General features: G+C 44.8%; 2 protein-coding genes across 2 annotated transcripts in view; both read right to left on the bottom strand.

The window, feature by feature from the left end:
- Window positions 1-631: 631 nt before the first annotated feature.
- Window positions 632-20,222, bottom strand: efhc1 (EF-hand domain (C-terminal) containing 1). Its single transcript, XM_041865276.2, has 11 exons — window positions 20,007-20,222; window positions 17,384-17,605; window positions 17,024-17,173; window positions 15,256-15,393; window positions 9,549-9,698; window positions 7,652-7,844; window positions 4,454-4,680; window positions 3,286-3,423; window positions 2,824-3,037; window positions 2,216-2,380; window positions 632-787 (listed from the first exon to the last, which is right to left on the bottom strand). The coding sequence occupies exons 1-11, from the start codon at window positions 20,067-20,069 to the stop codon at window positions 756-758; spliced, it is 1,692 nt and encodes a 563-aa protein (XP_041721210.1). The 5' UTR covers window positions 20,070-20,222; the 3' UTR covers window positions 632-755.
- A 1,179-nt stretch (window positions 20,223-21,401) lies between these two features.
- The window catches only part of LOC121552692 (protein eva-1 homolog C-like), a 155,115-nt gene continuing 152,437 nt past the window's right edge, over window positions 21,402-24,079 (bottom strand). The window contains exon 8 of the mRNA XM_041865701.2: window positions 21,402-22,798. Within this exon, the coding sequence (XP_041721635.1) occupies window positions 22,413-22,798 (386 nt within the window). The 3' untranslated portion in view covers window positions 21,402-22,412. The remainder of the gene's footprint in view (window positions 22,799-24,079) is intronic.

The raw sequence follows: 24,079 nt of genomic DNA, 5'->3' as shown, positions 1-24,079 counted from the left end.
CTTGATGTACAAGTACACCCCCTGGACAGGACGCTAGTCTATCGCAGGGCCTTACCCCCAATCTATCTCCTTAATGAGAGTGCCAAGCAGAAATGCATCAAGTCCCATTTTTACAGTCTTTGGAATGACTTGGCCGGGGATCGAACTCCCAATCTCAGGGTGGACTCTATTCACAACAAAAAAAAGAATGTTTAAACAGGAATAAAAACACAATTTAAATCACTGTAAAACTACCACACCTGCTATGCAATAGTGTTTTAATGTCAACAATTTCCAGTTGATATACTTGCATTTCCAAATGGTTGTCTTCTCTGTGTGTAATTACAACTAATTGGGGCTTTTTAGCCTAAAAGTCAGCACTCTGACTTGTCTTAAATGAAGGTGTTGAGACTTGTCTCCAAAACAGTGGCACAGACACGTTCTAGCCACCACAGAGGACAGAGAAGAACACAGCCTAATGAAGTGTTGAGGTATTCTTTATTCCAAGGTCATCCATTTAGGCTCAATCTGTATATATTTTACCTTAAACATTGTTCACTTGTCCCGTTGGTGAGCCCTACAGGGGAGAATGAAATGTTTAATTCTGTCCAGTAGGTGTCAGCCCACTTACAGAGACGGGCATGAGGTCCAGTGTTTTCAGAATCACATTTATTTATCGTGAGAAACATAGCGCAAGGGTGTGCCTAGGCTTTGGTTCATAATCTGAAGTGGTTTGGAGGAGAAGAGGTTCTGTAGGGGAGTAACACTTCCTCTCATCAAGAAGAGGGTTCCGCTCTTTCAATGTCCTCTGAGGAAAGAAGGGAGGAGAGGAATGAGAATACTGTTAGAGGGGGGATGGTTTATACTGTACACTATATATACAAAAGTATGTGGACACCCCTTCAAATGAGTGGATTCGGCTATTTCAGCCACACCCGTTGCTGACCGGTGTATAAAATCGAGCACAAAGCCATGCCATCTCCATGCAATCTGGCAGAGTAGAATGGCCTTACTGAAGAGCTCAGTGACGTTCAACATGGCACCGTCATAGGATGCCACCTTTCCAACAAGTCAGTTCGTCAGATTTCTGCCCTGCTAGAGCTGCCCCGGTCAACTGTAAGTGCTGTTATTGTGAAGTGGAAACTTCTAGGAGTAACAACGGCTCAGCGGCGAAGTGGTAGGCCACACAAGCTCACAGTACGTGACTGCCGATTGCTGAAGCACGTAGCGTGTAAAATAGTCTGTGCTTGGTTGCAACACTCACTACCGAGTTCCAAACTGCCTCTGGAAGCAACGTCAGCACAAGAACTGCTCGTCGGGAGCTTCATGAAATGGGTTTCCATGGCCGAGCAGCCGTACACAAGCCTAAGATCCCCATGTGCAATGTCAAGCGTCGGCTGGAGTGGTGTAAAGCTCGCCGCCATTGGACTCTGGACCAGTGGAAACGCGTTCTCTGGAGTGATGAATCACGCTTCACCATCTGGCAGTCCGACGGACGAATCTGGGTTTGGCGGATGCTAGGAGAACGCTACCTGCCCGAATGCATAGTGCCAACTGTAAGGTTTGGTGGAAGAGGAATAATGGTCTGGGGCTGTGTTTTCATGGTTCGGGCTAGGCCCCTTAGTTCCAGTGAAGGGAAATCTTAAAGCTACAGCATACAATGACATTCTAGACGATTCTGTGCTTCCAACTTTGTGGCAACAGTTTGGGGAAGGCCCTTTTCTGTTTCAGCATGACAATGCCCCCGTGCATAAAACAAGGTCCATACTGAAATGGTTTGTCGAGATCGGTGTGAAAGAACTTGACTGGCCTGCACAAAGCCCTGACCTCAACCCCATTGGACACCTTTGGGATGAATTGGAACGCCGACTGCGAGCCAGGCCTAATCGCCCAACATCAGTGCCCGAACTAACTAATGCTCTTGTGGCTGAGTGGAAGAAAGTTCTCGCAGCAATGTTCCAACATCTAGTGAAAAGCCTTCCCAGAAGAGTGGAGGCTGTTATAGCAGCAAAGGGGGGACCAACTCCATATTAATGCCCATGATTTTGGAATGAGATGTTCGACGAGCAGGTGTCCACATACTTTTGGTCATGTAGTGTATGCAGTGTTTACCATGAATGCAGTCTCCTCTAACGCGGGAACATTGCCTTTAAATTTAAATCGCGCTGTTGAATAGTGTGTCACCATGGCAATAGTGTGTCACCTTGGCAACAACTGTGGACACTTATGTCCTTACCTGACTGTGGGTCGGTGTGGGCCCCCCCCCCCTTTTCAGCCATGTCCAGGCCCAGCCTCTGTCTCAGGGAGGTCAGGGTGCGAGAGGGGAGTTGATCCGAGATGGACTCCAGGTACTTCAGCACGTAGTGGTCAGCATCGGTCAGTACAAAGCGGTGTCTGAAAACTGAGGGAGGGTAGGAGGGAAAAGGGACCATGAGAGTGGGGATATCAATGTGAATGGTTGTACTAAAGGTTCAATCTGACCTGAGACACTCATGCACTGAGGCAACAGGGTCTATAGAACAATAACACTGTTCTTCACCAGTGAAATACATGTGTTTTTGGTTGGAAGAAGGTTCTGATCGAAATGGACTGTAATGTCAATGAGGCTAGAATTAAACCTGGTCCCAGATCTGCCACGCCAACGACTATAGGAGTTGGCAAGACAGCACAAACAGATCTGGGACTAGACTAAACTTTATAGGAGCTACACTACATCTCCTCCAAGCTAAAACATCTCTGTGAACAGAACAGTTCAACATCTCTGTGAACAGAACAGTACAACACTCTGTGAACAGAACAGTACAACACTCTTTGAACATAACAGTACAACACCAGGAAGCCTACCCTCCACGGTGTCTCCGATGGCGAAGTCGGCCGGCCCATAGAACTCGGGCTTGTCCACGGTGCAGCCCGGCTTGGGGATGCGTGTCTTCTCCAGGAACTGGCCGCCGATGATGCCAGAGTTGCGCGTGGACGTCTCGAAGATACTGATCATGTCATTGGACAGGAAGTAGGAGAGGATGAAGCGGCGGCCCTCGTCCTGGGGATTCTGGGAGTCCTGTGATGTCAGAGCGAGGGTGGAAGAAAATGAAGATGGTGATTGGTTACACTCATAAAGGGTGACTGAGATATGAGATGTCATAACTAGCATGTAAACATGTTTCTCAGTGGTTGTCATGGCCTACTGGGGTTCAGATTCAACCTCTTGACCAGTGACACTAATACCAGTCTCAGTAGTGTGAAAAGGGTATTACAGCAACTAGCTTCCCAGAGCCCCAGGTAGAGACCCCCCCAACAGCCCCACACCATTCTGGCAGCGTAGCGCAGAACTTTGTGGTCGTTCTCCAGCATCTTCATCAGGTCCTTCTTAGGGGGCTCAGGGATCAGAGACAGGCAATTCTGAAGGGAGTCCTCCAGAGAACCAAAACCATTGTAGGGAGGAACCTGTAGATGGAATGGAAGAGAGGTGAGGTGAGGAGAGGTGATGGGATGTATGTGACAGAAACAGGCAACCTCTCATGCAGCTGGGACTGGCGGACAAATGAACAGATAGAACCTCCCTCCCACCCGCTCAACCACCCACTCAACCACCCACGAGGGAGAGGATATGGGGTGTAGAAGTAGGCATGGGCAGAAAAAACAATCCATCCCTTCCTCCCTTCCTCCCACCAACCCTCCCTAACTCCACCAATCCATCCCTTCATCCCACCAACCCTCCCTAACTCCACCAATCCATCCCTTCATCCCACCAACCTTCCCGAACTCCACCAATCCATCCATCCCTTCCTGCCACCAACCTTCCCTAACTCCACCAATCCAACCCTCCCTCCCTCCCTTCCTCCCTCCCTCCCTTACTCCCTAACTCCACCATTCCAACCCTTCCTTCCTCACACCAACCCTCCTTAACTCCACCAATCCAACCCTTCCTTCCTCACACCAACCCTCCTTAACTCCACCAATCCATCCCTTCCTTCCTAACACCAACCCTCCTTAACTCCACCAATCCAACCCTTCCTTCCTCACACCAACCCTCCCTAACTCCACCAGTCCATCCCTTCCTCCCACCAACCCTCCCTAACTCCACCAATCCCTCCCTCCCTCCCTCCCTCCCACCAACCCTCCTTAACTCCACCAATCCAACCCTCCCTAACTCCACCAATCCAACCCTCCCTAACTCCGCCAATCCATCCCTTCCTCCCTCCCTCCCACCAACCCTCCCTAACTCCACCAATCCTCCCTAACTCCACCAATCCAACTCTTCCTTCCTCCCACCTACCAACCCTACCTAACTCCACCAATTCATCCCTTCCTCCCTCCCTCCCACCAACCCTCCCTAACTCCAGCAATCCTCCCTAACTCCACCAATCCAACTCTTCCTACCACCCACCAACCCTCCCTAACTCCACCAATCCAACTCTTCCTCCCACCCACCAACCCTCCCTAACTCCACCAATCCAACCCTCCGCCCTTTCACCTTATGCCTGTCGTGCAGCTCTGTGGTCTTCTTGACCACAGGTTTGGGTTTGAGCTCTAGGTCGGGGTGGTTCTTCTGGTAGTAGGTCTTGGTGAACTCGTCACAGTCATAGAGCAGGAAGCGCCGGCCCATCAGCTGCAGGGTCTCGCCCACCTGGAAGTCCTTGGGCGAGTAGTACTGGTGCACCTCCTGGGGGGACACCTCCAGTACACAGCTAGGGAAGGGCTCTGGAGATGGGAGGAAGGTCATGGGGGCTGTTGTATAGTCATTAGAAAAATATGGGGACTGTTGTATAGTCATTAGAAACACATGGGGACTGTTGTACAGTCATTAGAAGGACATGGGGACTGTTGTACAGTCATTAGAAGGACATGGGGACTGTTGTACAGTCATTAGAAGGACATGGGGACTGTTGTATAGCCATTAGAAGGACATGGGGACTGTTGTACAGTCATTAGAAGGACATGGGGACTGTTGTATAGCCATTAGAAGGACATGGGGACTGTTGTACAGTCATTAGAAAAATATGGGGACTGTTGTATAGCCATTACAACGGTCCCCATTTCCTTATAATGACTATACAACAATCCCTATATGTTTCTAATGGCTATACAACAGTCCCCATTCCCTTATATAGTCATTAGAAACACATGGGGACAGTTGTATATAATAATAATAATAATATGCCATTTAGCAGACGCTTTTATCCAAAGCGACTTACAGTCATGCGTGCATACATTTTTTTTTGTGTATGGGTGGTCCCGGGGATCGAACCCACTACCTTAGCGTTACAAGCGCCGTGCTCTACCAGCTGAGCTACAGAGGACCACAACTGTATAGTCATTAGAAACACATGGGGACTGTTGTACAGTCATTAGAAACACACACAGCGACTTTTGTATAGTCATTAGAAGGACATGGGACTGTTGTATAGTCATTAGAAACACATGGGGACTGTTGTATAGTCATTTGGAGTATGTGGGGACTGTTGTATAGTCATTTGGAGGACATGGGGACTGTTGTATAGTCATTAGAAACACATGGGGACTTTTGTACAGTCATTAGAAGGACATGGGGACTGTTGTATAGTGGGTGTGTCCAAACTTTTGACTGGTACTGTATGTACAGTGGGGAAAAAAAGTATTTAGTCAGCCACCAATTGTGTATGTTCTCCCACTTAAAAAGATGAGAGAGGCCTGTAATTTTCATCATAGGTACAAGTCAAATATGACAGACAAAATGAGGAAAAAAAAATCCAGAAGATCACATTGTAGGATTTTTAAGGAATTTATTTGCAAATGATGGTGGAAAATAAGTATTTGGTCAATAACTAAAAGTTTCTCAATACTTTGTTATATACCCTTTGTTGGCAATGACACAGGTCAAACGTTTTCTGTAAGTCTTCACAAGGTTTTCACACACTGTTGCTGGTATTTTGGCCCATTCCTCCATGCAGATCTCCTCTAGAGCAGTGATGTTTTGGGGCTGTCGCTGGGCAACACGGACTTTCAACTCCCTCCAAAGATTTTCTATGGGGTTGAGATCTGGAGGGCTAGGCCACTCCAGGACCTTGAAATGCTTCTTACGAAGCCACTCCTTCGTTGCCCGGGCGGTGTGTTTGGGATCATTGTCATGCTGAAAGACCCAGCCACGTTTCATCTTCAATGCCCTTGCTGATGGAAGGGGTTTTCACTCAAAATCTCACGATACATGGCCCCATTCATTCTTTCCTTTACACGGATCAGTCGTCCTGGTCCCTTTGCAGAAAAAAAAGCCCCAAAGCATGATGTTTCCACCCCCATGCTTCACAGTAGGTATGGTGTTCTTTGGATGCAACTCAGCATTCTTTGTCCTCCAAACACGACGAGTTGAGTTTTTACCAAAAAAGTTATATATTGGTTTCATCTGACCATATGACATTCTCCCAATCCTCTTCTGGAAATGCACTCTAGCAAACTTCAGACGGGCCTGGACATGTACTGGCTTAAGCAGGGGGACACGCCTTGCACTGCAGGATTTGAGTCCCTGGACGCGTAGTGTGTTACTGATGTTAGGCTTTGTTACTTTGGTCCCAGCTCTCTGCAGGTCATTCACTAGGTCCCCCCCGTGTGGTTCTGGGATTTTTGCTCACCGTTCTTGTGATCATTTTGACCCCACGGGGTGAGATCTTGCGTGGAGCACCAGATCGAGGGAGATTATCAGTAGTCTTGTATGTCTTCCATTTCCTAATAATTGCTCCCACAGTTGATTTCTTCAAACCAAGCTGCTTACCTATTGCAGAGTCAGTCTTCCCAGCCTGGTGCAGGTCTACAATTTTGTTTCTGGTGTCATTTGACAGCTCTTTGGTCTTGGCCATAGTGGAGTTTCGGAGTGTGACTGTTTGAGGTTGTGGACAGGTGTCTTTTATACTGATAACAAGTTCAAACAGGTGCCATTAATACAGGTAACGAGTGGAGGAAAGAGGAGCCTCTTAAAGAAGAAGTTACAGGTCTGTGAGAGCCAGAAATCTTGCTTGTTTGTAGGTGACCAAATACTTATTTTCCACCATAATTTGCAAATAAATTCATTAAAAATCCTACAATGTGATTTTCTGGATTTTCTTTTCTCAATTTGTCTGTCATAGTTGACGTGTACCTATGATGAAAATTACAGGCCTCTCTCATCTTTTTAAGTGGGAGAACTTGCACAATTGGTGGCTGACTAAATACTTTTTTTCCCCACTGTATATATATATATATTGTCTAATAGGTGCAGTGAAATGTGTTGTTTTACAGCCATAGTAGTACGGCACCCATGGAGCAAATTAGGGTTAAATGCCTCGCTCAAGGGCACATCCACAGATTTTTGACCTTTTGGTTACTGGCCCAACACTCTTAACCGCTAGGCTACCTGCCGCCCCAATTGAACCCCTGATTTAAATTGAACTGATTTGAACCCCCGTCACCAAGGATATATGTGGCCTGGAGTCTGCAGTGCTCACCACTACCCCACTCCGGCATCGCTGTACTCATCTTCACAGAGAAATTAGTTCCAATAGCAAAATGCATGACGACAACAGGTCTTACCGCAGGCTGTTTTGATGTTCTTGGGCTGCAAGGGAAGGGGTCCCGGTCACTGTTGGGCTCTCTCAGCATTAACCCGTATAGATCACTACACAGAGAAACTAGTGCCGATAGCTACAGTAACAGCGAGACTTACTGCAGGCTGGTTTGATGTTCTTGGGCAGCCTCTGTCTGCGTAGCAGCACAGGGAAGGGGTCTCGGCCACTGTTGGGTTCATGGACCTCTCGGATCTCCACTGAGTCATCCACCAGATAGTACTGGATTGTCACAGGCCTGGCCTCCCCGTACAGAGAGTCAGTGTAGTCCCACAGCGCAAAGAAACGCAGCACCTATTGATACATATGGACAGAGGTCAAAGGTTATAGAGAGAATAAGATCCTGATGAGGTCATGTTTAGCCATAGAAATAGTTACGTGTGTTTAAACCCATACTATATCCTTTGAGAGTCCTTTGCTTGGACTGATTTGAATATAAATCATGGTAAAATGGTACATGACTAAGCTATAGGAAGATTTTACTTACAGTGAGCTCCAAAAGTATTCGGACAGTGACACATTTGTTGTTGTTTTGAAATGATACAATGACTATGAGGTTAAAGAGCAGACTGTCAGCTTTAATTTGATGGTATTTTCAGCCACATCGGGTGAACCGTTTAGAAATTACAGTACTTTTTGTAAATAGTCCCCCCATTTTAGGGAACCAAAAGTATTGGGACAAATTCAATCATGTGTATTAAAGTAGTCAAAAGTTTAGCATTTGGTCCCATATTCCTGGCACACAATGATTACATCAAGCTTGTGACTCTACAAACTTGTTGGATGCATTTGTCTTTTGTTTTGGTTGTGTTTCAGATTATTTTGTGCCCAATAGAAATGAATGGTTAATAATGTACTGTGTCATTTTGGAGACACTTTTATTGTAAATAAGAATAGAATATGTTTCTAAACACTTCTACATTAATGTGGATGCTACCATGATACAGATAGTCCTGAATGAATCGTGAATAATTATGAGTGAGAAAGTTACAGACGCACAAATATCATACCCACAAGACATGCTAACCTCTCACCATTACAATTACAGGGGAGGTTAGCATTTTTTGAAGGGAGGGGGGTGTTAAACACATTTCTAGTGGCAAATGTGTTAATTTATAACCATGGTATAAAAGGGATAATCAACTCGGAGCTCTGTGTGTTCTTTTGAAAATAATGCAACTCCGTGGAAGGTCAATTCCATTCCACACACTTTCCACATCGTATATTATTTTCCATAGAATGCATAGCTCCTCGTTGATTATCCTTATCTAACTTTCTCAATCATCATTATTCACGATTCATTCAGGACTATCTGTAATCATGGTAGCATCCACATTAATGTTGAAGTGTTTAGAAACATATTCTATTCTTATTTACAATAAAAGTGACTCCAAAATTACACAATACATTATTTACCATTCATTTCTATTGGGCACAAAATAATCTGAAACACAACCAAAACAAACAGCAAATGCATCCAACACGTTTGTAGAGTCACAAGCTTGGTGTAATCATTGCGTGCCAGGAATATAGGACCAAATACTAAACTTTTGACTCCTTTAATACAAATATAAGTGAATTATTCCCAATACTTTTGGTCCCCTAAAATGGGAGTATGTACAAAAAGTGCTGTAATTTCTAAACTGTTCACCTGATATGGATGAAAATACCCTCAAATTAAAGCTGACAGTCTGCACTTTAACCTCATAGTCGTTGTATAATTTCCAATCCAAAGTGCTGGACTGCAAAACAACAAAACATGTGTCACTGTCCCAAGAGCTCACTGTACATCAATTGTGTTTTTACACATGTATGCAGGTGCTGGAGATAAATTAATATGTTAATCAAAAGATTTTATGAAGTGCATGGGAGCATTGATTGCATGGCTTACATAGGTGATGAGTGTCAGATAATGACATTGGGCCTCATATCGACCAATAGATAATATCCATATGAGAGGCATATAGGAGTCAGGGAGACTAAGTATAGCCCGCTCACCTTGCGGTCCATGGTGAGGAACTGCTTGAGGCGGTCGAAGACGGGTGGGGTGATGTAGGAGCGTCCAGCCTGGGAGCGCCGCTGGATGTACGGGTCGACCGGGGTCGGCTCAGGGTCGTTCAGAACCAGACCCTCGCTCTCCATGAAGTCCTGACCACATGAGACAAGTACAGAGTATATATTATAGCATAGATACAGATAATATACAGTACCAATCAAAGGTTTGGACACACCTACTCATTCCAGGGTTTTTCTTTACATTGTAAAACAATAGTGAAGACATCAAAACTATGAAATAACACATAGGGAATCATGTAGTAACCAAAAAAGTGTTAAACAAATCAAAATATATTTAATATTCTAGATTCTTCAAAGTAGCCACCCTTTGCCTCGATGACAGCTTTGCACACTCTTGGCATTTTCTCAACCAGCATCATGAGGAATGCTTTTCCAACAGTCTTGAAGGAGTTCCCACATATGTTGAAAACTTGTTGGCTGCTTTTCCTTCACTCTGCGGTCCAACTCATCCCAAACCATCTCAATTGGGTTTTCTCTCTCGCTCTCCTCCAACACTACTCACTCTGCCCCTACTCAGATGGTAATGTGCCATTGCAACCTTCGCTCTCTCTATCCCGCTACTCTCTCCTCTTCCATCCTATCATCTCTTCCCTCTGCTAAATCCTTCTCCTTCTGATCTCCTGATTCTGCCTCATCTACCCTCCTCTCCTCCCTTTCTGCATCTTTTGACTCTCTATGTCCCCTATCCTCCCGGCCGGCTCGGTCCTCCCCTCCTGCTCCGTGGCTTGACGACTCATTGCGAGCTCACAGAAGAGGCAGCCGAGCAGCTCCGGGCAGCCGAGCGGAAATGGAGGAAAACTAGACTCCCTGCGGACCTGTCATCTTTTCACTCCCTCCTCTCTACATTCTCTTCCTCTGTTTCCGCTGCTAAAGCCACTTTCTACCACTCTAAATTTCAAGCCTCTGCCTCTAACCCTAGGAAGCTCTTTGTCACCTTCTCCTCCCTGCTGAATCCTCCTCCTCCTCCCCCTCCCTTCTCCCTCTCTGTGGATGACTTCGTCAACCATTTTGAAAAGAAGGTTGACGACATCCGATCCTCATTTATTAAGTCAAATGACACCGCTGGTCCTGCTCACACAGCCCTACCCTATGCTTTGACTTCTTTCTCCCCTCTCTCTCCAGATGAAATCTTGCGACTTGTGACGGCCGGCCGCCCAACAACCTGCCCGCTTGACCCTATCCCCTCCTCTCTTCTCCAGACCATTTCCGGAGACCTTCTCCCTTACCTCACCTTGCTCATCTACTCATCCTTGACCGCTGGCCATGTCCCTTCCGTCTTCAAGAGAGGGAGAGTTGCACCCCTCCTCAAAAAACCTACACTCGATCCCTCCGATGTCAGCAACTACAGACCAGTATCCCTTCTTTCTTTTCTCTCCAAAACTCTTGAGCGTGCCGTCTCTAGCCAACTCTCGTGCTATCTCTCTCAGAATGACCTTCTTGATCCAAACCAGTCAGGTCTCAAGACTGGTCATTCAACTGAGACTGCTCTTCTCTGTGGCACGGAGGCTCTCCGCACTGCTAAAGCTAACTCTCTCTCCTTTGCTCTTATCCTTCTAGACCTATCCACTGCCTTTGATACTGTGAACCATCAGATCCTCCTCTCCAACCTCTCGGAGTTGGGCATCTCCGGCGCTGCTCACTCTTGGATTGCGTCCTACCTGACAGGTCGCTCCTACCAGGTGGCGTGGCGAGAATCTGTCTCCGCACCACATGCTCTCACCACTGGTGCGCTCAGTTCTAGGCCCTCTCCTATTCTCTCTATACACCAAGTCACTTGGCTCTGTCATATCCTCACATGGTCTCTCCTATCATTGCTACGCAGACGACACACAATTCATTTTTTCCTTTCCTTTCCTTCTGATAACCAGGTGGCGAATTGCATCTCTGCATGTCTGGCAGACATATCAGTGTGGATGTCGGATCACCACCTCAAGCTGAACCTCGGCAAGGCGGAGCTGCTCTTCCTCCCGGGGAAGGACTGCCCGCTCCATGATCTCGCCATCACGGTTGACAACTCCATTGTGTCCTCCTCCCAGAGTGCAAAGAATCTTGGCGTGACCCTGGACAACACCCTGTCGTTCTCCGCTAACATCAAAGTGGTGACCCGATCCTGCAGGTTCATGCTCTACAACATTTGCAGAGAACGACCCTACCTTACACAGAAAGCGGCACAGGTCATAATCCAGGCACTTGTCATCTCCCGTCTGGATTACTGCAACTCGCTGTTGGCTGGGCTCCCTGCCTGTGCCATTAAACCCCTACAACTTATCCAGAACGCTGCAGCCCGTCTGGTGTTCAACCTTCCCAAGTTCTCTCATGTCACCCGCTCCTCCGCACACTCCACTGGCTTCCAGTTGAGGCTCGTATCTACTACAAAACCATGGTGCTTGCCTACGGAGCTGTGAGGGGAACGGCACCTCCTTACCTTCAGGCTCTGATCAGACCCTACACCCAAACGAGGGCACTACGTTCATGCGTTCAAGCTCCCCCACGAGGCCAGGACAGCGGAGTCACTGACCACCTTCCGGAGACACTTGAAACCCTACCTCTTTAAGGAATACCTGGAACAGTATAAAGTAATCCTTCTTCCCCCACCACCCCCCAAAAAAGAAAAAAAAAAGGTGGTTGTCCCACTGGCTATCATAAGTTGAATGCACCAATTTGTAAGTCGCTCTGGATAAGAGCGTCTGCTAAATCATGTAAATGTCAATTGTGGAGGCCTGGTCATCTGATGCAGCACTCCATCACTCTCCTTCCTGGTCAAATAGCCCTTACACAGCCTGGAGGTGTGTTTTGGGTCACTGCCCTGTTGAATAAAAAATGATAGTCCCACTAAGCGCAAACCAGATGGGGTGGCGTATCGCTGAAGAATGCTGTGGTAGCCATGATGGTTAAGTGTGCCTTGAATTCTAAATAAATCACAGACAGTGTCACCAGCAAAGCACCCCCACACCATCACACCTCCTCCTCCATGCTTCATGATGGGAACCACACATGTGGAGATCATCCGTTCACCTACTCTGCGTCTCACAAAGACACGGTGGTTGGAACCAAAAATCTAAAATTTGGACTCATCAGACCAAAGGACAGATTTCCACCGGTCTAATGTCCATTGCGCTGAGGTGCAGTTACCTCTAATTAACTTATCCTCTGCAGCAGAGGTAACTCTGGGTCTTCCTTTCCTGTGGCGGTCCTCATGAGAGCCAGCTTCATCAAAGCGCTTGATGGTTTTTGCGACTGCACTTGAAGAAACTTTCAAAGTTCTTGATATTTTCCGGATTGACTGACCTTCATGTCTTAAAGTAATGATGGACTGTTGTATCTCTTTGCTTATTTGAGCTGTTCTTGCCATAATATGCACTTGGTCTTTTACCAAATAGGGCTATCTTCTGTATACCACCCCTACCATGTCACAACACAACTGATTGGCTCAAACGCATTAAGAAGGAAATAAATTCCACAAATTACCTTTTAACAAGGCACACCTGTTTAATTGAAATGCATTCCAGGTGACTAGAGTGAGGGAAAAAAGTATTTGATCCCCTGCTGATTTTGTACGTTTGCCCACTGACAAAGACATGATCAGTCTATAATTTTAATGGTAGGTTTATTTGAACAGTGAGAGAATAACAACAAAGAAATCCAGTAAAACGCATGTCAAAAATGTTATAAATTGATTTGCATTTTAATGAGGGAAATAAGTATTTGACCCCCTCTCAATCAGAAAGATTTCTGGCTCCCAGGTGTCTTTTATACAGGTAACGAGCTGAGATTAGGAGCACACTGTTAAAGGGAGTGCTCCTAATCTCAGCTTGTTACCTGTATTAAAGACACCTGTTCTCAGAAGCAATCAATCAATCAGATTCCAAACTCTCCACCATGGCCAAGACCAAAGAGCTATCCAAGAATGTCAGGGACAAGATTGTAGACCTACACAAGGCTGGAATGGGCTACAAGACCATCGCCAAGCAGCTTGGTGAGAAGGTGACAACAGTTGGTGTGATTATTCGCAAATGGAAGAAACACAAAAGAACTGTCAATCTCCCTCGGCATGGGGCTCCATGCAAGATCTCACCTCGTGGAGTTGCAATGATCATGAGAACGGTGAGGAATCAGCCCAGAACTACACGGGAGGATCTTGTCAATGATCTCAAGGCAGCTGGGACCATAGTCACCAAGAAAACAATTGGTAACACACTACGCCGTGAAGGACTGAAATCCTACAGCGCCCGCAATGTCCCCCTGCTCAAGAAAGCACATATACATGCCTGTCTGAAGTTTGCCAATGAACATCTGAATGATTCAGAGGAGAACGGGGTGAAAGTGTTGTGGTCAGATGAGACCAAAATGGAGCTCTTTCGCATCAACTCAACTCGCCGTGTTTGGAGGAGGAGGAATGCTGCCTATGACCCCAAGAACACCATCCCAACCGTCAAACATGGAGGTGGAAACATTATGCTTTGGGGGTGTTTTTCTGCTAAGGGGACAGGACAACTTCACCGCATCAAAGGGACGATGGACGGGGCCATGTACCGTCAAATCTTGGGTGAGAACCTCCTTCCCTCAGCCGGGGCATTGAAAATGTGTCGTGGATGGGTATTCCAGCATGACAATGACCCAAAACACACGGCCAAGGCAACAAAGGAGTGGCTCAAGAAGAAGCACATTAAGGTCCTGGAGTGGCCTAGCCAGTCTCCAGACCTTAATCCCATAGAAAATCTGTGGAGGGGAGCTGAAGGTTCGAGTTGCCAAACGTCAGCCTCGAAACCTTAATGACTTGGAGAAGATCTGCAAAGAGGAGTGGAACAAAATCCCTCCTGAGATGTGTGCAAACCTGGTGGCCAACTACAAGAAACATCTGACCTCTGTGATTGCCAACAAGGGTTTTGCCACCAAGTACTAAGTCATGTTTTGCAGAGGGGTCAAATACTTATTTCCCTCATTAAAATGCAAATCAATTTATAAAATTTTTGACATGCGTTTTTCAGGATTTTTGTTGTTGTTATTCTGTCTCTCACTGTTCAAATAAACCTACCATTAAAATTATAGACTGATCATTTCTTTGTCAGTGGGCAAACGTACAAAATCAGCAGGGGATCAAATACTTTTTTCCCTCACTGTACCTCATGAAGCTGGATGAGAGAATGCCAAGAGTGTGCAAAGCTGTCATTAAGGCAAAGAGTGGCTACTTTGAAGAATCTCAAATATATATTGATTTGTTTAACACTTTTTTGGTTACTACATGATTCCATATGTGTTATTTCATAGTTTTGATGTCTTCACTATTATTCTACAATGTAGAAAATAGTAAAAATAAAGAAAAACCCTGGAATGAGTAGGTGTGTCCAAACTTTTTACTGGTACTGTACATACCAAGGATAGGACGTATTCCACACAGAACATGAAAAGTAAACAAAGTGCATTTCACAACATAGTGAGGAAAACTAGTCAGATGTTTACGTGTGTGTGATGTGTGCGTGTGTCTAACTGACTATGTGTCACAGTGAGTAAGATGTGTGTGTGTTTACCGTGTGTATATGTCACTTTGTGTTAGTGTTTACCTATGTGTTGGTATCCTAGTGTGTGATAGATAACGTGTGTGATGTGTTTGTGTATCGTATCTATTCACCTGTGTGTGGCTGTCGCAGTGTGTGACGCGGTAGACGGTGCCGTACACCACCAGGTCCATGCCCACGTTGAGATCTTTCCAGTGGTAGTGGTCGCCGCGGTCGTTCTTGGGCAGCCTCTGGCGCTTGATCAGCTTGCCCTGCAGTTGAGGAAGAATGGAGTCACGCATCGAAAATAGGCTCATAGTCATATCTCCTATCAATTTTGTCCTAGAAGAAAAACCAAACCATCTTCTAAAATGGTTATTTAGAACGTTGCAGTGCGTTAGTTCACAGCGCAGCTGTCTTTGCTAGGGGAAAATGTCGCCCTAAGTACAAATACAAATTTCAAGTGGAACTTACAGCGTTTTAACTACTTTGCAGATATGAAACAAACAGACAATCATAATATCAGTAAAAAATATCAATTTCCCAGTTTATGCTACAAAACCAACTTTATAAGAGGTTTTAAAAATAGGTTATATTTGCCTCAACATTCCATGACGTACACTAAGGCATTGTTGGCAGAATAAATTGAAGCAGTTCAATGCATGATTAATATAATTCACCAATACATTTCTTGGTAGTCCAAAAAATATTGCTATCAGGTTGTAAATCACAGCTGGCCTGGTACAATGTTTGCTGCCTCAATTCGGAATGCACTGTTTTAGTTTTAATGGCTCAATATTCTGGGCAAAAACTGACTAATGTAACTAAGGCTGGGAATGACAATACAATCAAACTAGCAAGGGCAATGATCACAAGCCAGTCATAACGTGACTAATAGGTTAGCGTATCTATTTATATAGCAACAAGCTAAAAACACAGAGCCTAACATTAGCTAGATAGTTAGCTAGCTATCTGCTAGGAGGATGTCATGTCATGTCATTGGAGGAGTGGGTGAGTGACTGACTTTTTCCCCTCATATCGTTTTTCGGTGGCTATACACAGCTAGAGATGCAGGTGTCATTTGGTTAGCTAGCAAGAACTTGAACGACTGTTATCCAGTTAGCATATCTCTTTTGTTCGCAAATTCACTATCTATCTACTCTGATTTCAGAGCACTCTCATCTGTGTGCCAGAGCACAGAATAACTGATGAACTTACGAACATGCAACATCCGCTGAATATGACCGGTCAGTAAACGTAGGCAAAGAAAGTAATAGTTAGTCACGAACAGTCTAGATAACATGCAAACAGACTAAACAGCTCTGCTAGGGCAAGTAAAATAGTCAGAGTAAGTTGTTCTCTCATTTGTGTCTGGAAGTAGCTAGCAAGCTAGCCAACTTTAGCCAGTTAGCTTTGGGTGCTTGGTTGGGACAAGTGTGCATTGGCAGGCAAGTAAGTTGCAGAAGGACGAGTAGACTACAATTCCCCATTGTTTATCAATGCAATTTTGATGGCCAAATAACTGAAAAAGTTTGAGAGGGTTTATCTAATGTTCCTTCGTTAGATGTTAGCTCATCTTTCTCTGGCTAGCATTAGTTGTTTTATTTACTGCAGTGTCTATTAATTGTCCAAATGCATGGCCGCTGTTCCCACTCTATATTGCTATAGAATTTTCACAAATGTCTTAGTATACGTAATTCCCAAACATTATAAGAATTTATGAAAAGTTGAAAATGACCATATCTAAGTGCTCGCTTGTCAGAAAATGTTTCTAAAAGTGTCATATTCTTCCTGGGGGTGTATACGAACAGATTTTAATAAGATTTCATGTTGCTAAAATTCTGTCAGTTCCACTTTAAGTGGAAGTTAAGATTCTTATCTCCTCCGATCTTCTTTGCCTACCTGTGGTATCCCAGAGTTCTCCACCACCGGTTCCATGATACACATGCTGTCGTCCTCCTGGTAGTAGTAAATGACCACAGGGCGCACGCGGTAACCCTCCTGGGGCGAGTGCAGCACCTCCTGCTGGAAGTAGCCATAGAAACGCAGCACCTGGAGGAGAGGAAATGGGAGTGGGTGAGGGGAGAGGGGAGGAGAGAGTGAAAAGGAGGAGGGGCAAGGGAGGAGAGAAGAGGGATGAGAGAGAAAGCAAAGGGAGAGGGCAGATCAGTGTATTCCTCTGCCTGGATACTGTTCTGTAAAAACTTCAGAAAACAATTATATCATTTCATAGTTGCCCAGCCTGAGGCTATAGTAGCATGCCTTCTTGTCATAAGCAACATGAGCAGGGATGAAGTCCAGTGCCGGGCTGTAGTGGGTTGTGCCATAGGTGAGGGCAGGCGTCTGATTGGACAACTGGTTGATCTCACTCTGGGTCAGCTCACTGGACAGGAGAGGGGCTTGTCCGATGCCAACCTTTGGCCGGTGCGGCAGGGCATAGCCGTTCTTATAGGACAGGGTTTGAGGACGATGGTGAGCTGATTTCTAGACAGAAATATATATATTTTTAAAGTGTCAAGGGAGGTATCAAGGATGTGGTCAGTACAGCATAGATAATCAGGAAAATAGGCATTTTGGCTAGGGGATAGTTCAGATTCATAGCTCTGTTCCATGGCATAGTGCACTTCTCCCTCCACTACTAACAGAGGAATATAGTAGAAGAATGTGCCATACAGTGGGGAAAAAAAGTATTTAGTCAGCCACCAATTGTGCAAGTTCTCCCACTTAAAAAGATGAGAGAGGCCTGTCATTTTCATCATAGGTACACGTCAACTATGACAGACAAATTGAGGAAAAAAAATCCAGAAAATCACATTGTAGGATTTTTAATGAATTTATTTGCAAATTATGGTGGAAAATAAGTATTTGGTCACCTACAAACAAGCAAGATTTCTGGCTCTCACAGACCTGTAACTTCTTCTTTAAGAGGCTCCTCTGTCCTCCACTCGTTACCTGTATTAATGGCACCTGTTTGAACTTGTTATCAGTATAAAAGACACCTGTGCACAACCTCAAACAGTCACACTCCAAACTCCACTATGGCCAAGACCAAAGAGCTGTCAAAGGACACCAGAAACAAAATTGTAGACCTGCACCAGACTGGGAAGACTGAATCTGCAATAGGTAAGCAGCTTGGTTTGAAGAAATCAACTGTGGGAGCAATTATTATGAAATGGAAGACATACAAGACCACTGATAATCTCCCTCGATCTGGGGCTCCACGCAAGATCTCACCCCGTGGGGTCAAAATGATCACAAGAACGGTGAGCAAAAATCCCAGAACCACACGGGAGGACCTAGTGAATGACCTGCAGAGAGCTGGGACCAAAGTAACAAAGCCTACCATCAGTAACACACTACGCTGCCAGGGACTCAAATCCTGCAGTGCGAGACGTGTCCCCCTGCTTAAGCCAGTACATGTCCAGGCCCGTCTGAAGTTTGCTAGAGTGCATTTGGATGATCCAGAAGAGGATTGGGAGAATGTCATATGGTCAGATGAAACCAAGATAGAACTTTTTGGTAAAAACTCAACTCGTCGTGTTTGGAGGACAAAGAATGCTGAGTTGCATCCAAAGAACACCATACCTACTGTGAAGCATGGGGGTGGAAACATCATGCTTTGTGGCTGTTTTTCTGCAAAGGGACCAGGACGACTGATCCGTGTAAAGGAAAGAATGAATGGGGCCATGTATCGTGAGATTTTGAGTGAAAACCTCCTTCCATCAGCAAGGGCATTGAAGATGAAACGTGGCTGGGTCTTTCAGCATGACAATGATCCCAAACACACCGCCCGGCAATGAAGGAGTGGCTTCGTAAGAACCATTTCAAGGTCCTGGAGTGGCCTAGCCAGTCTCCAGATCTCAACCCCATATAAAATCTTTGGAGGGAGTTGAAAGTCCGTGTTGCCCAGCGACAGCCCCAAAAAATCACTGAGATCTGCATGGAGGAATGGGCCAAAATACCAGCAACAGTGTGTGAAAAACTTGTGAAGACTTACAGAAAACGTTTGACCTGTGTCATTGCCAACAAAGGGTATATAACAAAGTATTGAGAAACTTTTGTTATTGACCAAATACTTATTTTCCACCATAATTTGCAAATAAATTCATAAAAAATCCTACAATGTGATTTTCTGGATTTTTTTTCCTCATTTTGTCTGTCATAGTTGACGTGTACCTATGATGAAAATTACAGGCCTCTCTCATCTTTTGAAGTGGGAGAACTTGCACAATTGGTAGCTGACTAAATACTTTTTTCCCCCACTGTATGTCCTAGACCAGAACTAGTCCGTTTCTATAAAATGAGGATAAGCAGGAATTCACAGGACATTCATCAGGAAAAGAGGGGAAATCAAATCCCCTGGGCATTATAAAATTTAAGTTTTGGGCTTTTACTTTGACTGTAATGGAATACCTCGTTAAATAATATGCTTGGTATGTTGACCATAGCAGCAGAGGTTGACAGATTCATGGTTTTACACTGCCATTTGTAGACAGTTTATTTATGCAGTAGTCTGTTTCAAGTGTATCAAGTTGCAGTTAAGTAGCCTAATGTAACTCAGTCAAACAGAGATTGGCTAATAAAAAAAATAAACTTCAATCATATATAGCTAGTTAACAATTTTAGAAAATAGCTGACAAAATAGGACAAAATGCACTTTTATGCTAGCCATTTGTCATTTCACAGTGCACTAGCCACATTCCAAAGCGTGAGCTTGATGGATAATTACTTAAGTAGGCCACTTTGTTGCAATCGAACACCGACGGAAACTTTTGTAGCAAACTATTCAAAGAGTAAGTAGCCTTCAGCATGATACATTTTAAAAGTCAGATACATTGTTGCAGGTTTATTTGACCCGGCTCAAATAGAAACTAAATGAATTTACCGTAACATCCCGAAAGGTGTTTCCTGGCAAAAATGGTAAGCCATGTCCCGTGTTTATCGACATTGCTTATAATACTCAAAAGTTCAAATAAGTGTTTTGAACATAGAAATAATGGACAAATACTGAACAGAAACTATAAAGGTTTAGCTAGCAGGCAATTCACATAATTTGTCGAACTCTGGTTTAAATTAGGCCGATTTGACCAAGGAAACAGAAGAATAGTATCAGTTGCCATGGGGAAATATAAACAAAACATCACTCAATTAAAATGCGCGAAATTCGCATGTCTCTCCGCCAGATGGCGCGCAATCTTCATGATACACAACAGTAATAATGTGGATAAAATATCTGTGGTAGATTCACATAGGTAAAAAATAACACAACCAATGAGTCAAGATCTTATTTTCAACAGTTTATTCCAAGCACAGGAGTCATATTTTGGTCTCACCAGCTATTGCCATATATTTTTTTGTCCCATTCAAATTGAAACACAAAAGCATTTTCAATATAAAACCATTTAATGATTGCAGTTGAAGTGAAGATTATTCACTGCATTCTCAACTCCCCTCTCAGTCAAGAAAATCCCAAACGTCTTATGATAAACCATGATACCTATGGTTCAACCCAGTGCAACAGAACTGGATGAATATAGCTTAATACTATATTAACAACATGATCATTACAATAAACCTGACAGATAGCCAGCGCTATGATGTCCCAAGAGGGTCAACACTAGTCTTGATGACCACAGTAATAATTCGGAAGCTATTTCACTGGTAGACAATTGAAGATATGTTTTCTTTTTTTTAACATATATTTTAGCCATTTCCTAGCTGGTCCTAGATCTGTTTGTGCTGTCTTATCAAGTCCTATGGCCATTGGCATGACAGAGCACATTATCTGGGACCTGCCTCGCCATTTTAACATGGACCACACACACACAAGCCTGTTTGACAAAGTGAGAAACATAACATATTGAGAAACATGGAAAATAAACATGATTGGAATTGATTGATTGTTTCATAAATTCATAATGATTGGTTGACTCAGGTGACTGGGGTTTTCTTTTCCACCAATAGACATCCTTGTTGCCAGGTAAGGCACTGCACTGTGCATCTTATAACATATAAAAAAATAAGCTTAATAAATCACTTGACCTCCAAGGTTTTTTAAATGATGATTTAAAAAAAAAAATTATGCTGACACATCTGGAGTATTGTACTGGGCCTTAATTCATAAAGTCTCAGAGTAAGAGTGCTGATATAGGGTCAGTTTGGCCTTTTAGATCATAATGAACAAGATTACATGGACAGATCATCACCCTCATATACTTTGCAGCATCTTTTCTTGCATGTGTTAACTCTTATTCATTATTGTGGTTCTTTTCTTGGGGGGACCTGATCCTCGATCAGCACTCATACTCGAGACACTTGTTAAATACAGGCCCTGATCCCCTTCTTAGGAAGCCAATATAAACTACCATACACAGAAACAATAGGGGCTCCGTCCAAAATGGAACCCTATTCCCTATGTAGCGCACAAATGTTGTCCAGCGCTTTGCCAGATCCATAAGTGGCTCTAGCCAAAAGTAGTGCACTATAAAGTGAATAGGGTGTCATTTGGGACGTTGCCCTAGGATTGCATCCCTGAGGTGCCAGACAAGCTTCAATCGCCACAGTATAAAAATATCTCATAATAATAACTGTAAAGAAAAAAATACACAATAACAAAAAAAAAAACTATTAAATATTATATAAAATACATTTCATAAAGGGTTTGAGATGAATTCCAAAAAACACATTTTGGGTTCAAAGTTCAAAAGGCAGCGTCGGTTGACCGTAGTCATTTCCCTCTTAAGTGTTACGCTGTACATTTCACTGTAAGTGCTATGCCTCTCCGAAAACCATTCACCCATTTAAATACTGGAGGGTGAGTGAGCATGAAGCAAGCTGCCCAATTCTCAATATCCACTAGGCAACACTGGAGTAACATTAGCAACTGTCCTTAAGTCACCTTTCAGGCTTCACAGCCTAAATATTCCAAGATCCTCCACTTCAGGAGGGTGTGATGAGGTCAAATGCAAGGCTGTGCAGTTAGATGACCTTCCACCTTCAGCCTCCACCAATGAGAGGTGTGCTCCGGTCGAGCATACCATGCTGAGAAGGAGGAGCTTATTCTCACTGCAGAAACAGAGGGGGGGCTTTGCTCTAGAGTACCCACATGGATACAGACAGACTGACAGGGGGATCCCCAGACAGAGGGTTCCAAACCTTCACAGGTCATGGGGACCCATCCCCAAACCCCAGAGGTCCATTTGTGGTCCTACACATCCCATCTCAAGTACTGCGCTCCAACCTTCACAGTCCCCCTTTCTAGATCTAGTAGAGGTTCATTTACGGTCCTGCCTCAGTAATAGCGGTTGAGGCTGCGCGTCCCGGGTATATCCGGTTGACCGTTCATCCAGATCTCTCGTATGATCCTCTCCCTCTCCTCCAGCCGCTGCGCGCGCTCCAGCTCCTCCGCTGACGTGAACACGTTCATGTTGAGCGTGCGCTCGAAGCGGCGGTGGCGGCGTGCCGACAGGTCCGACGTGGTGTCCCAGTCCGAGTCCGAGTCTCTGGAGTCGGACGAGGAGTCGGCAGGTCGCGGGCGCTTCTTGCTGGTGGTGCCGGGGCGACGGCGGGGTTGGCAGTCAGTGCGGCAGGAGATCTGGACCACCAGAGCAAAGAGGGTAAAGAAGAGGCCCAGGCACACGCCACACAAGAAGTAGAGAGCTGCACGCTCTGGGTGGTCTGGAGACAGGGAGGAAGAAAGGGAGGGAGAGAGAGAGAGAGTCAAATAATATCATATATAGAGACAAATTACTCATAGTTCATATGTAGTTCATTCATTCATTTCAAGTACAGGTGTTGCCTTTGAAAGCAAAAACTAATTTAACTCTGACTTGCTTAGCCTGTTTTGCTTGCCTCACACATGCTGGCCTTACACAACTGCTCAGTGAAACAATTTTGAACACAGAGAGATTGGCTTGAAATGAAAGCATCTTCACTTCTGCTCCCATGACCACAGAGACTGGGACAGACAATAGTGGTTAAATCACAAGGGAAGATCACACAGTCTGATAGAGGGAGGGAGGGAGGGAGGGAGGGAGGGAGGGAGGGAGGGAGGGAGGGAGGGCCCTCAGGCCTATGTACATCCAGTACAGTGTGTGTTGTGTGTCCTGTATTGTTTTCTGACTGTGTCCTTTATTGGTTTCTGACTGTGTCCTTTATGGTAATCTGACTGTGTCCTGTATGGTAATCTGACTGTGTCCTGTATGGTATGGTTATCGGACTGAGTGTCCTGTATGGTAATCTGACTGTGTCCTGTATGGTAATCTGACTGTGTCCTGTATGGGATGGTTATCAGACTGAGTGTCCTGTATGGTAATCTGACTGTGTCCTGTATGGTATGGTTATTGGACTGAGTGTCCTGTATGGTTATCTGATTGTGTGTACGGTACAGTTACTTCACCAGTAAGTGTGTTTATTTAGCCGTAAGAGTAGGAGGTATAGAAACAGGAAATACTTTTCTCTCTCTCTCTCCCTCTTTCTCCTCCCTCTCTCCTCTGTGTGTTTTAGCAGCTGGATGGAGCAGGTGACGGACGAGGACGGATGTACTGTGTGTGTGTGTGTGTGTGTGTGTGTGTGTGTGTGTGTGTGTGTATGTGTGTGAGAGTGTGGCTGTGTGTGCGCGTGTGTGCATGCCTGTGTGGATACACACTGAGTATACAAAACATTAAGAACACCTGCTCTTTCCATGACAGACTGACCAGGTGAATCCAGGTGAAAGCTATGATCCCTTATTGATGTCACTTGTTAAATCGACTTCAATCAGGGGATTAGACAGGTTAAATAAGCATTATTAAGCCTTGAGACAATTGAGACATGGACTGTGTGTGTGTGCCATTCAGAGGGTGAATGGGAAAGACAAAATGTTTTAAGTGCCTTTGAACAGGGTCTGGTAGTAGGTGCCAGGAGCACCGGTTTGTGTCAAGAACTGCAACAGTTTCCCATGTGTATCAAGAATGGTCC

The sequence above is a fragment of the Coregonus clupeaformis genome, chromosome 36 (genome assembly GCF_020615455.1).
Source record: "Coregonus clupeaformis isolate EN_2021a chromosome 36, ASM2061545v1, whole genome shotgun sequence".
Classification (NCBI taxonomy): Eukaryota; Metazoa; Chordata; class Actinopteri; order Salmoniformes; family Salmonidae; genus Coregonus; species Coregonus clupeaformis.
This window is presented reverse-complemented; position numbering and strand designations above follow the sequence as displayed.

What these genes read in the sequence shown, in the direction of transcription:
- efhc1 (XM_041865276.2), bottom strand. Translation starts at nt 20,069, where the DNA reads ATGTCGATAAACACGGGACATGGCTTACCATTTTTGCCAGGAAACACC. An exon ending in TCCTCACCATGGACCGCAAG is followed by an intron (nt 7,845 to 9,548) that starts GTGAGCGGGCTA and finishes ATGTATCAATAG; the next exon opens with GTGCTGCGTTTCTTTGCGCT. An exon ending in GAACATCAAACCAGCCTGCA is followed by an intron (nt 4,681 to 7,651) that starts GTAAGTCTCGCT and finishes TCCCATCTCCAG; the next exon opens with AGCCCTTCCCTAGCTGTGTA.